The sequence below is a fragment of the Marmota marmota genome, unplaced genomic scaffold (assembly GCF_001458135.2).
Source record: "Marmota marmota marmota unplaced genomic scaffold, marMar, whole genome shotgun sequence".
Lineage (NCBI taxonomy): Eukaryota > Metazoa > Chordata > Mammalia > Rodentia > Sciuridae > Marmota > Marmota marmota.
The window spans coordinates 5,178,274-5,193,043 of NW_025999862.1; the positions used below are offsets into that span (position 1 = coordinate 5,178,274).

General features: G+C 34.6%; 1 protein-coding gene across 4 annotated transcripts in view; it reads left to right on the top strand.

Annotated features, from left to right (window-relative positions):
• Positions 1–14,770, top strand: part of Ctnna3 (catenin alpha 3) — a 1,666,222-nt gene that overhangs the window by 139,555 nt on the left and 1,511,897 nt on the right. For 3 of the 4 annotated variants that reach the window (XM_048810157.1, XM_048810163.1, XM_048810171.1), the window contains exon 5: positions 9,615–9,734. In XM_048810157.1, the coding sequence (XP_048666114.1) occupies positions 9,615–9,734 (120 nt within the window). Of the gene's footprint in view, positions 1–9,614; positions 9,735–14,770 lie in introns of those variants that run through there. The other variant, XM_048810169.1, reaches the window with a different exon arrangement.

Consider the following 14,770-nt stretch of genomic DNA (forward strand, 5'->3'; position numbering starts at 1 on the left):
TCTTTAGGGTTCTGTAGTTTTCATTGTATATCTCTTTCACCTCTTTTGTTAAGTTGATTCCCAGGTATTTTATTTTTTTTGAGGATATTGTGAATGGAGTAGTTGTCCTCATTTCCATTTCAGAGAATTTGTCACTGATATACAGGAATGCCTTTGATTTATTGGTATTAATTTTATATCCTGCCACTTTGCTGAATTCATTTACTAGTTCTAGAAGTTTCTTGGTTGAATTTTTTGGGTCTGCTAGGTATAGGATCATGTCATCGGCAAATAGTGCTAATTTAAGTTCTTCTTTTCCTATATTTATGCCTTTAATTTCTTTCGTCTGTCTAATTGCTCTGGCTTGTGTTTCAAGAACTATGTTGAATAGAAATGGTGAGAGAGGGCATCCCTGTCTTGTTCCAGATTTTAAAGGGAATGCCTTCAATTTTTCTCCATTTAGAATGATGCTAGCCTGAGGCTTAGCATATATAGCTTTTACCATATTGAGGTAATTTCCTGTTATCCCTATTTTTTCTAGAGTTTTGAACATAGAGGACGCTGTATTTGGTCGAATGCTTTTTCAGCATCTATTGAGATGATCATATGGTTCTTATCTTTAAGTCTATTGATGTGGTGAATTACATTTATTGATTTCCGTATATTGAACCAGCCTTGCCAGGGATGAATCCCACTTGGTCATGGTGCACGATCTTTTTGATATGTTTTTGTATCCGATTTGCCAGAATTTTATTGAGGATTTTTGCATCTAAATTCATTAGGGATATTGGTCTGAAGTTTTCTTTCTTTGAAGTGTCTTTATCTGGTTTTGGAATCAGGGTGATGTTGGCCTCATAGAATGAATTTGAAAGTACTCCCTCTTTTTCTGTCTCCTGAAATAGATTGTGGAGTATTGGTATTAGTTCTTCTTTAAAGTTCTTGTAAAACTCTGCTGTATATCCATCAGGTCCTGGGCTTTTCTTGGTTGGTAGTCTTTTGATGGCTTCTTCTATTTCCTCACTTGATATTGGTCTGTTTAGGTAGTTTATATCATCCTGACTCAATCTGGGTAGCTCATATGCCTTAAGGAATTTATCAATACCTTCACTATCCTCTATTTTATTAGAGTATAGGGTTTCAAAATAATTTCTAATTATCTTCTATATTTCTGAAGTGTCTATTGTGATGTTGCCTTTTTCATCCTGTAAGCTAGTAATTTGGGTTCTCTCTCTTCTTCTCTTTGTTAGCATGGCTAGTGGTCTATCAATCTTATTTATTTTTTCAAAGAACCAACTTTTAGTTTTGTCAATTTTTTTGATTGTTTCTTTTGTTTCGATTTCATTGATTTCAGCTCTGATGTTAATTATTTCTTGCCTTCTACTGTATTTGCTGCTGATTTGTTCTTCTTTTTTTAAGGCTTCGAGGTGTAGTGTGAGGTCATTTATTTGTTGGCTTTTCCTTCTTTTAAGGAATGAACTCCAAGAAATGAATTTTCCTCTTAGTTCTGCTTTCATAGTGTCCCAGAGATTTCGATATGTTGTGTTTGAATTTTCATTTACCTCTAAGAATTTTTTAATTTCCTCTTTGATGTCTTCTGTAACCCTTTGTTAATTCAGTAGTATATTGTTTATTCTCCATGTGATGTAGGATTCCTAATACATTTTTAAATGCAGTTTACTAATATTTTATTGAGAATTTTTGCATTGATGTTCATCAGGGATATTGGTCTGTAGTTTTCTTTCCTACATGTATCTTTTTCTGGTTTGGTATCAGGGTTATAGTAGCTTCATAGAATGTATTTGGGAGTATTCTCTCCCTTTCAATTTTATGGAATAAATTGAGGAAGACTTGTGTTAGTTCTTCAGTAAATGTCTGATAAAACTCAGCTGAGAATCCATCTGGTCTTGGACTTTTCTTCATTGGTAGGTTTTTGATTGTTTTTTCAATTTCATTGGTCAGTTTATGTTTTCTATATCTTCCTGATTCAATTTGGGCAGGTCATAAGTATCTACATATTAGTCAATGTCTTCAAGATTTTACAGTTTATTGGAATATAAATTTTTTAAATAGTTTCTAATGATCTTCTTGATTTCGGAAATGTCTGTGGTAATATCTCCTTTGTCATGTCCAATTTTGTTGTTTGGGTCCTCTTTCTTTCTTTTGGTTCATTTGGCTAACTAATCTTAGTTAAATAAAAAACAAACTAACTTTTGTTGCATTGATCCTATGTATTGTTTCATTATTCTCACTTTCATTAATTTTGGCTCTGATCTTTACTTTTTTTTGTCTTCTACTGGTTTTAGGGTTAGTTTGTTCTTTTTCTGAGGCCTTGAGGTGGAGCATAAGCTATTTATTTGGGATCTCTCTATATTTTTAATGTAGGTGTTTAATGTAATAAATTTTCTTCTTAGGCAGGGCATGGTGGTGCACATCTATAATCTCAGTGGCTTGGATAGGCTGAGGCAGGAGTATCACAAGTTCATGGCCAGCCTGAGCAACTTAGTGAGGCTCTGACTCAAAATATGAAAAAAAAAAAAAATAGAAAAAGGGCTGGGATTGTGGCCCTGTGATTAAGTGCCTCTAGATTCAATCCCTGGTACAAAAAAATTTAATTAGTACTGCTTTCATACTATTACAGAGATTTGATATGTTGTATCTTTGTTTTCATTTGTTTCTAAGAATTTCTTGATTTCTTCTCTCATTTATTCTTTAATTTATTCTTCATTTAAAAGTATATTGTTTAATCTTCATATATTTTTGTGGTTTCTGTTATTTTTCTTGCTGTTGATTTCCAGTTTCATTCCATTATGATCCAATATGATGCATTGGATTATATCAGCATTTTTGTATTTACTTAGAGGAACATTATGACCTAAAATATGGTCTATTTTGAAGAATGTTCAATAAGCTGCTGAGAAGAAGGTAAGTTTAACTGTTTTGGGGTGAAATAATATGTAGATGTCTATTAGGTCCATTTGATTTATATTATTATTTGGATTGGATATATCTTTATTGATTTTATGCTTTGATGACCTGTCTATTCATGATAAGAGTGCATTGAAATATTCCAGTATTATTTTATTGGGATTATCCGGGATTTAATATCAATGAGTATTTTTTAAATGTAATTGGGTGTGTTAACATTTGGGATACATGTATTAACTATATTTATTTCTTCTTGTTGCATTATTCCCTTTACTAAGATGTGATGGCCCTATCTCTTCTGATTAATTTTTGCTTGAAGTCAGTTTTGTCATATATGAGAATTGTTACTCCTGCCTTGTTTTTGAAGTCTGTTGGCATGAAATATTTTTTCCTTCCTTTTACCTTCAGCCTGTGAGTGTCCTTACCTATGAGATGAGTCTCTTGCAAACAGCATATGGTTGGATTTTTTAAAATCCATTCTCTTAATCTACATTTTTTAATTGGGGAGTTGTGACCATTTCTATTCAGTGTTATTACAGCTATGTGTTTGTGGTTTGCTGCCACTTGTTGTATTTAATTCTGTTTTGGTTTTCATTTAGTTTGTCTTCTATTGTCATTCATTTGAGAGTTTGGGGTTTGTTTTTGGGATCCTCTATGTATAATTTATCTTTAAGTATTCTGTATAGTGCTGGCTTAGTATTCTTTTTGTTAATCCTTGTCATGGAAGGTTTGTAATTCCCCTTTGAATGTTAAAGAGAGCTTGCTGAGTACAGCAATCTTGGTTGGCAATTGTTTTCTTTTAGAGCTTGAAATATCTTATTCCATGCTCTTCTTGGTATTTATTAATTTATTAATTGGGTTTTTTTTTGGTGCTAAGTTTTTAAAGTTCTTTATATATTCCACATATTAATCCTCTGTCAGAAGAGTAACTAGCAAAACTTTTCTTCCATTCTATGGGTTCTGTCTTCACATTACTTTTAAAATTTGTTCTTTTTAAATATACATGACAGTAGAGTATAAGGAAAATAAAAGAGACGCAGAGACAAGATGCAGAGGCAGAAAAGATGGCAAAATGGCAGAGAGGCCAAACTGTCAAGCTTTATTTATATCAATAGGTTACTTTAGGTCACTAGTGCCATAATTACTTTATTGTTTGGTGTTCCTTTATTTCCAGGAGCTGAATGTCTGAAATCAAGGTCCAGGCTGATAAGACTCTAGCACAGAGCCTCTTCACGAAGGATATTACCATAAACTAGATACTGCAACTGTATTAGTTATCTTACTAGCTTCTAGAAGAAACTGCCCAGAATTCCAAGCCTGGGAAACAGAGTGCCAGTTACCCCCTGGGGAATTTGCTCACCAGAGGAATGCTTCCTCGTATATTTCCATTGTCTGAATCTCTACAGTAGAGTATATTTTGACATATTATACATATATGGAATATAATTTATTCTAATTAGGATATCATTCTTGTAGTTGTACACAACGTGAAATTTCATTGGTTGTGTATTCATATATGAACATAGGAAAGTTATATCCAATTCATTCTACTGTCTTTCCTATTCCTGTCCCCCCACCTACCCTTCATTCCCCTTTGTCTAATACAATGAACTTCTCTTCCCCTCTTGCTGTGTATACACTAATCAGAACATTTGGCTTTTGGGTTTTTGATATTGGTTAATTTCACTTACCATTCATTGGCAAATTTCATTCTTCCATGTGGTTGAGCAATATTCCATTGTGTATATATACTATGTTTTCTTTATTCATCTGTTGAAGGGCACCTAAGCTATTGTGAATTCAGCTGCTATAAACATTGATGTGACCACATCACTGTAGTATGCTGATTTTTAAGTCCTTTGTGTATATACCGAGGAGTGCAATAATAGGGTCAAATTGTGGCTCTGTTCCAAGTTTTCTGAGGAATATCCATACTGCTTTCCAGAGTGGTACACCAGGTTTTCAGTCCTACCAGCAATATACGAGTGAACTTTTTCCCCCACATGCTCTTCAACATTTATTGTTACGTGCATTCTTGATAATTGCCATTCTGACTGGAGTGAGATGGAATCTTAGTGTAATTTTAATTTACATTTCTCTAATTGCTAGAGATGTTGAACATTTTTTCATATATATGTTGATCAGTTGTATTTCTTCTTCTGTGAAGTGTCTGTTCGGTTCCTTTGCCCATTTATTGACTGGGTTATTTGTTTTTCTAGTATTAAGTTTTTTGAGTTCTTTATACATCCAGGAGATTAATGCTCTATCTGAGGTGCAGGTGGCAAAGATTTTCTCCTGTTCTGCAGGCTTTCTCTTTGTGTTCTTGCTTGTTTCCTTTGCTGTGAAAAAGCTTTTTAGTTTGATACAATACCATTTATTGATTCTTGATTTCTTGTACTTTAGGAGTCTTATTGAGGAATTTGGTTCCTAAGCTAACATGATAGAGATTTGGGCCTACATTTTCTTCTAGTAGGCACAAGGTCTCTGGTCTAGTGCCTAGATCTTTGATTCACTTTGAGTTGATTTTTGGGCAGGGTGAGAGATAGGGGTCTAATTTCATTTTATTACATATGGATTTCCAGTTTCCCCAGCACCATTTGTTGAAGAGGCTATCTTTTCTTCAGTGTATGTTAATGGTGCCTTTGTCTAGTATGAGATAACTGTATTTATGTGGGTGTGTCTCTGTGTCTTCTATTCTGTTCCATTGGTCTACCAGTATGTTTTTGTGTCAATGCTATGCCTTTTTTGTTACTATAGCTCTGTAGTATATATTCTTTTAATTTATTCTTGAGGTATGAACTAAGCATGGAAGGGTGGGCCTTGGGAAGAGTCCTACCTTTTTATTTTGTTGCTTACTGAGTTGAAGTTTGGGGTTTAAGACTTCCCAACTTCCCTTCTTGGGAGATTGGTGTGGGCTGGTTGGGTTGTAGGCAGGGTGGTAAAGTGGCTGGCTGGGCCAGGTGGTATAGTGGCTTGTTGGGCAGGCCTAGCCAGTATACACTGGGAAGGCTAGGCAGCAAAGCTTCAAGCTGGGTGGGCCTAGGGGAGAAGTGGCTTGCTGGGTCAGGTGCGCCTGGCTGCAAAGTTGTGGGCCAGGCAGGCTGGGCTATGATTGGGTGGTTATGTCTGGTGGCCTACGTGGCCTGGGCCTGGTGGATCAGGGCCAGGAGATGGGCCTTGTTTGCTGCAAAAAGCTGTGGGCTGAGCTGGGCAGGACTGGCAGTGAAGTGGTGGCCTGGCAGGTTGGGTTATGGGCCTGTGGCAAAGCTGTGGGCCTAGTAGGCAGAGTGGTGAGCTAGGTGGGAGGCCAGGGCATTGGGGGATGGAAGGTGGGGGGCTTGGGCAGATGCTGGACTGGTAACTGGACCTGGTGGGCACTGGGGACCCAGGGACCCAGTGGGGTGCTAGTCCAAGGAGGGCTCCAGGGACTGGGATGGTCCTGGGACCTAGCAGGTGCCATTCTGGGTGGATCCTGGGAACTCAGTGGGTGCCAGACTGGGCAGTTGCTGGGACTGCTTAGCTGGGCAAATTGGGAGCCATGTGCCCCCATACCCACTCTTCCAACTTCCTAACCCACTGTAGCTAGCCTTGTTAGCTCCTGAGAGCCTCAGGACTCACAGGGTTGGGGAGAGACGAGTTCTCTCTGGCATATCCAATTTGTGTTTCCACTGGGAAAATGCTTTTAGTTTCTGATTTCCCATGGGCTTATTAGGCGCAGTTAAGTCTTCATGCGACATAGCTGTGAACTCAGATCTGGGTTTCCAGTTCCTGTTTGTGCTGCTAAACTGTAGTTCCAAGGTGGCTCCTGGATCGGCTCTCTGCTGACAGAGATAAACTCAGGGCAACCTTCTTTTAGATCTGTTTAATGAATTGAACAGTCTGTGGTTCAGCTAGGGCAGACTTCCCCTCCAGTCTCAGGATTTTTCACTCTAAGCTTCAGGGAGAAGCAGTATTCCCATTGCTTGATTTCTGGTTAGCCAAACTCGGAGAAATGCTGCCTCACTCTTATCTGCCATCTTGTCCCTCCTCTTCACAGTCTTGATTGTTTACTTTGCTGTGCAGAAACTTTTTATTTGATTCCATTCAATTTATTAACTCTTGGCATTATTTACTGAGCTTTAGGGGTCCTTTTGAGAGTTGTTGCCTCTGCCTATATGCTGGAGTATTGACCCTACATTTTCTTTTAGGAGTTGTATATTTCAACCAATCTTCATTTTACTATCTGTACTTCAGCTTCATCTGCAAAGGAAAACTATTGCTTTTATCTTTAGTACTTCAAATGTGTATGTGGGTAGTTTTGGGTGGGGTGTGTTTAATAGGAATCTAACTCAAAGTTATAGTGCAGATTTTGTATGACATCTCCTTGTCAATTATTTGTTATTTTACGTTAAAGCAATCTACTTAAATGAATGAATTATTGTAGTTTTTGAGCTCTTTAGTATCAATAAATGAAAGCTATAAGTCCTGATAAACAGTTCAAGCTAAAATCTCCCCATTATGCAAACTCCAACCTTTAGTTAAAATACTCTCAATGATGATGTATTATTGGATTTTCTTCCTTTTTTTCTTTGACCATGGTAAATTATCTGAAAGCATTTTTTTTGTGTGTGTGTTTGTGTATGTTTCTTATTTTGAACTCTTACAAGCATATTTCCTCTAAAGTTCCCATTTGGAGTTATGTAAAGCTCAAAGAGAAATGTGAAGAAGAAATATTTAAGAAGTAGAGCTAATATTTCTTAGTCTCTAAGAAATAAGTACAAGGGATAAAAAATGCTTTAGAATTAAATGGATTAGTTGGTAAAATATCTTGTATTAATTAAAAGATAAAATTACTTAAATTCTTTAAAATCTTAGATCTGGAATTATTTTTATTTAAACATAGAAGAGAACAAGAAATGGGCAAGGCACAGAAATGATTATACAACATGATAAATATTTAATATAAAGGTTAATAAATTATTTTGAAAAGAACTTGTTTGTTATGTTACAAGAGAGGGAAAACGATCAGGTTTTCCCTATGTTGAAACTGATAGGTAGACTCTAGATAGACTTTTTCAGACTGTGAAAAGTCTGCCTATTCTTTGTTGTCCAATTCAGATTCCCTGATGTCTTCTATATCTGTCCTCTGTCCCTCAATCAGGCTCACTGGGTTTTTTGAATTTTCACCGCATGTTACTTTTATCTCTGTTTTGCACTGTCTTTACTACTTTGCCTTGTGTTAGATTTAATGGTAGGGTAGAAAAAGCATGACAGTGTAGTAAAACCCTTGTTCAATCGAACTTTCTGAGTCCCAGTTTACTCACTTGTAGATGGGAATAGAAATAGAATTCTGGTCATTCTTGTGAGGAGTAATTTGGAAAGCACAAACTACCTGGGGCTAAATAGGCATTCAATAAATGTCAGTGTCCTTCCCATTTCTAAGTTTCATGTCTAGTTTCCCCTCTAATCTGTAAATTCCTTTAGGGTAGGAAATCTTATATTCATTGTGCCTTGAGCAGAGTAGGTTATAAATGATTATTTATTGATTATATTTTGCTGTTCTGCTATGGAGGCTTAGTTCTGTAGTATTATTTTCTATTTCTTTTTCCTCTATCATCTTGGATTGAGATGAACATGTTGCTTTCATGAAATTGAGAATTTAATTTCATAGAATGCCATTTTAATATGACTTGTTCCATAGATATATACAGTAAGGGTCAATTTATTTCCCTGGAAATTTAAATGTATTCTATAAAATCTCATTAGCCTGTCTTACGGCATCATAGTCACAGTGGAATTTTGGTGTGTTTAAGATGGTGAAGTCTTTATCTGTGGAAGTCTATCAATAACACAGAACATGGGAAATAAATGACATAAGGAAAGAGCAAATCCCAAACATCTTTCAAATTATATTACTTGACATTTTCAATCACTAACCCTACAAAGTGTGTTCCAATTTACTAAAATAAATCAGGAATTCAATTTCTTGTGAGCTCCCTTTGCTTAATTAATTATTAGTAGCAGACAGTATTCTGTGATCTATGTAATTTGTCACCTTTGTATTTATCTAGTATCTGATTTAAAAATGAACAAGATCATTCTGATTCAGCAGAACTGACTTCATAACTCATCTGTGTTATAGAATGAATAAGTTTTGCTGAACATGTCACATACGCTTTGATCATCAAAGTATTAGTTTTCCTTCTCAAAATATAGTCTCTGAGAGATATTCTTTTCTGAAGTTTGCTGGATGACCTATTCTACATAGATTTTCTACAGAGGCAAGTTAGACCTCATTCCATTACAGCAAAATAGCATTCAAGCAGCTACCTTTATATGATTTTTTCCCCTTAACTAGAATGTTAAAGCTCTTTTAGTGCTTCCTCGTTGTGAGTTGGAATTATTCATTCATTATGATGTTTTTCTTTAAAATAACAGCAATGTATCCTAAAACATGGAAGGTTTTTTTTTAAATAAAAGCATGCTATTTTTGTTAGAGTGAGGACTAACACTTATCATTTATGCAATAACATTGTTTGTACTTAGAATGCAGTTATTAACTCTTTATAATTGTCCCTAATTATTTCACCAAAAGATAATTATATAGCATTTGTTATCTATACATTATAGATATAGATAGGAGAAACTGATGACTCTCTGTGTTAGCTATCTGGGAAACTGAGAAAAATGTGCTGTTATCCTAACGATGTGCTTTCTTTTTTCATTTTCAGTTTCAAAGAACACTTGAGTGCCTTAAAAATGTTTCCAACAAATCTGACCTTCAGAAAACCTACCAGAAGCTTGGGAAGGAGCTGGAAGATCTGGATTATTTGGCTTTCAAACGTCAGCAGGTAGGAGTCAATACCTTCCTTTGTAGAAGTTGTGGACACTTTAGGATTCCTGTTGTCTTTCTTGTCAGAGGGGCAGGCAAGTCTGGGGAGACATACCTTCTAATGGTTGGGGTAGAAATAGCTTGTGCTGATCTGATCTGCTGTGTTCATACAACTTCATGCAGTGTTCAGTGTGGTCCTTATTTTTAGATGTGTACGATAGGGATTTCCACATGTGTTCTTGTACCTCTTTTAAAGAAAATTCCTGCTGGTTTGTGAAAGTCTAGCTACCCTTTGACTAATGATGCCTCAGTTGGCTTGGTCAGATGTCTTTTATAATTGCCATGGCATACCTGAAAAGGAAAATCACTCAAAGACCAGGAAAAGGCTGTGCATATACATAAAGAATTAAGTAAAAATGTCATAAATCTGTCAAAACTTGAGTTGACTTTTAGTTTTCTTTTTTAATCTCTGAAGATGAGTTAACATTTACAAATGTGGAAGGTTAAAGGAAAATATACTTAACGTAATTAATGAACGCATTTTTTTGCCTCCTGTATAGATATTAAGACAAATCCAAAACAAAAATAAACTACAAGGTTTCTTTGAGAGTTGATGTTTTATAAAATTAATATTTACAATGATTACTTTTTGTGGGTTTTGGAGGTATTGTCACAGTAGATAACCATTCTTCCCATCTAGATCTTCTTGAGTTTCTTTACAGCCACTAGGTGTCAGGATTGTTAAGGTTTTTCTTTGGTCAACTGTTTCTTCTGATCAGGACAGTGAGAAGTTTAAATTAGGTTGCATGAAGTTTGGGAATGTGCTCAGTGATAGATAGCATCTAGAAAAATGACTAAATAACTGACTTGCATGGTCAGCCACTGAATCTTTCACTTAAGAATATTTCCTGTTAGTGTGGCAAAGGGTGTGACATTCTTGCCGTTGTCTAATTCACAAGTGTTAGAGTGTTTCAATTGGGGTTTTCAAAGCAGGACTTCCTATATTTTGTTAAACCTTATTAATTAAACATGATATGGTTTAGAAATATTAGCCTGAGAAAAGAATTGTGTGTTAGGTTTTTGCTCTATCTCAGAGGTTATGTGGACATTTAACCTTTTTTTCATCATTTCCTAGGTGTTATATATATATATTTTACAGAATGTTCCAGGGTAAATGAATAATTTCTACACATACTTTAATTTATATGAAAAATGATACAATATTAATTCATTATATTTTTTTAAAGAAATCAATGCTGGTCCATGTATTACCATGCATAGCAGAAGTAGTCACAGTTACTGAGAGCTACTATAGTAAGTTCCCAGATGCTGCTGCTTAAAATTCACTCTGTGAGTCACTACTCTGACCTATGCAATTTTTAATACAGTTTTGTTTCCAAGATCATATTTTACCACCAAGGGGTATTTAAGTTGGCAGGCAGTAGTTACTGTCCTCTTCTTTATCCTTTCTCTTTAACACATTTTCAGTGATTAGATTCTTACATTAGCTAATTGTGAATTTGGAAAAAGGTGAATATTTCAAGGGCAGAAGAGTAGAACTCTTGCTGAATGGCATTGAGGGTGCATAAGTAAACTGCATGTGCATGAGGAAATAGGGACATGTGTAGTGTTTATACATGTGTATATAAATCTTATACGCTTTTTAATTAAATGACAACTATATGTCACATAATAGGACTAAAACATTAATTTACTAAATATTTACAGTGATATAGTGGGATTAGTTTTATTAGAACCATTTTACAGATGAGCAAAGTATTGATAGAGTTAAGTAACTCTTATTGTTGTTGGGATAATAAGGCATGAAGCCAATTCAAACCTGGAGTGTCATCTATCCTAGATGTACAGTGTTCAAAGAGTCAGAACATCAACTGTTCTTTGACTTATTGGAATTTGTCTTTTCTCTCCCGACCAATTCTTTTAAAACTTCCAAAATCTAGTAAACACACAGTAGAAATTGTTTTTCTCCTACTGGAAAAGATACAGGTCTCTGTAAAATTGCTAATTCAACAAGAAAGTTTCTTTGTTATATGGCAGATTCTTTGTACTATGAATTAGTCATGGGTCATTTCTCAGTCGGATCATATTTATCATTCTTTATTGTGGCAGAATGTAAGCTGCATAAGGACAGAGACTTGTTAGTTTCATGATCTTCAGTGCTGTATCCTCTCTAGGCTCACATGTCTGACTCATGGCAAATAATAAATATTATTGGTGGTTGTATTCCTATGAATGAAGAAGCAGCCAAAACTTTATCCTCAGATTATAGGCAACTACAATCAATGTGTTTGTTTCACTTTTAAAATTTAGAAGGGCTTTAGCTCTGAGCTTTCTATATGCCAAAGGCTAACAGAGTGCTCTCTGCATTGTTTTATTTTAGGTTTTCTTCTAACATATTTAATTTCTCTATTTACTTCTTCCAAGAAACAGAAAATGCCAATGTTACCTTAGCTCTGAATTATATATATTTCATATATAATTTGTATATAATTATGTATATACATTTTATGTAATTATATATTTGTATGTGTGTGTATATGTGTGTGTATATATATATATATATATATATATATTTTTTTTTTTTTTTTTTTNTGATTCATTTCCTTTGGATATAAACCTAGAAGGGAATTGCTAGATAAATGGTAGTTTATTTAAAATTTTTTTTCAATGCTGGGGATTGAACCCAGGGCTCATGTATGTGAGGCAAAAACTCTACTTCTGAGCTATATAATTCAACTTGTTTTTGAATCATTTCTTTCCCAGTACCAGATAGACCCCTGGAGTACTTTGCTTCATTAAACTTTTTTTTTTAAGTTACTGTTTTTCTTGTCTAGGCATGAACTTAAGCTAGTCCTTGGGTCAAGGCACAAGCATCTCTATAGTTTCCTCCTTTAAAAAAGACTAATGTTCAAAATAGCTTTGGTTGGAAAAAGTGAGAGAGGAGGCTGTGATAGATGAGGGAGTGGGTGTCCAGAGACTAGTTAGCCTGAAAGAAATGAATGGCAAAGCAGAATTAACATGAAAATCTGGAAGCTCTTTCAATTCTCACTACTTGGAGATACAATCTTGGAGTTTATCTGCTTTGACTGTTTGGTTTTTATCCTCCTGCTTGGTGCTACAAAGGAATGAAAATAGTAATCTCCAGCTATTATAGAGATTCCAGACCTATGTATTAATTTGAGAAGTTATAAATCAAAATGTTTTCTTGGGGGCTTTCATTCTGTAGAGTAAAATAAAATAAGATTTGATAATCTAGATTCTAATTTAATTCTTCCTCTCTTCTTCTACCCTTAATACTTATAATAATAATATAAAACACATCCCATTTCCAGAGGCTTCTGAAGTTCTTTAATATAAATTAAAGTTGACATATTGAGTTGAACATGATATAGACTGAAGCAAATTTAAAACATTGTTTGAAAATTAAAATACTGTGCTTCAGGTACACATCCATTTTCAAACATATCACATATTGCCAATTCTTCTCTCCCTGATCATGGACTATTGTTTTTGCCTTCTGACCTTTGTATAACATTTATGTAATTTGGTATTAAGAGTACACAGTCTCTTTCTATTTGTTTATTTAACTACTAATTTTCCTTCAAAGTTAAACTGAAGACTTTCTTCTTCCTGACCCCACACCCTGTGACCTCTAGCCAATATGTAAACTCTTCATTCTTTTTTTATCCACTTTTAGCTTTTATCTGTGTCTTACAGTTTTTAACAGTTTAGCATCTGATTGATGATTTACTCAATGAGAATACACGTAATGCAAAAGTTAGAATGTGGGCTTCATGGTTAGCCAAACCTAGTTGTAATGTTTGTACTCCCTTGGGCACCAAGTTTCTACATATAAAACACAAAGAAGATAACTCCTAATTTACAGCATGTTCTGAAAAAAAATTATATACAAAGTATAAAGTAAGTGCTTTAAAGTGTACAAAGGACTTGGCAAAGCACCTAATGTGGTAGCTATCATAATGTTGTTTTGAGTTATTCTCAAAAGCCTTTTTCCTAAATAGTGTACAATTTCTATAAGGATATTTTCTCTCTTTTATATAATTTTGTACTACACATAAGGTTCAGTGCTGTTCTGCACATATAGGACTAAGTGTTTTTGAATATCTGTAGTCTAGTAGTTGGTGATCTGTTCTAGAAAAAATGATATGTCTCAAGAAGGAAGTTGCAACATTTGGTTCTAATAAGTGTCTACAAAGACCTCTCGTGATGGACAGTGAAATGAAAAGCCCACGTTCTTGTGCCATGGCAGTCCGTGGGGGAAATAGGGTTTTAGACCCAATATTTTGGCCAAAGTCCAACTTGTAATAATTACATCCTATGTATCTAGACTTCCTTTGTTCTTCCAGATGGTATTGTTCAGTACAATTTGATCCTTACTTTAGTGATGATGTTTAGGAATGAACAACTGTTTTTTTTTTTCTTTTACTAGACTGGATAGGAGTTGCCCCTTGGATAATTCCAAGACCAGAAGTGTCTATAATACCTTGTCGAATAGGAATTGAATTTAAAATAAAGCCTTATCAATGAAGAAAAGTAGAAATAAATTATATGCAACTTATTTAGTGAAAATGAATGCAGGTCTATATCCTTCAGTTGAAAAATTTTACTTCTTTCTTTTTGTATTTTTAACAATAGGCATCTTAGCAGGTGTGAAAGAAGAGACAAGAGTTGGTGATGATAGGGAGAAAAGGGTATCTTTTTACACTGTTGGTGGTAATGTAAATTGGTATAGTCAATATGGAAAACAGTATGAAAGTTCCTCAAAAAATTAATAATAGAATTACCATATGATCTAGCAATCCCACTTCTGGGCGTATATCCAAAGGAAATGAAATCAGTGTCTTGAAGAGATAACTGTACTCCGATATTAATTGTAGCACTATTCACAATAGCTAAGATATGGAAACAAATTAAGTTTTTTGATGAATAGATAAAAATTATATTATGTATATATTATAATATATATATATATATATATATATATATATATATATATATATATATATATATATA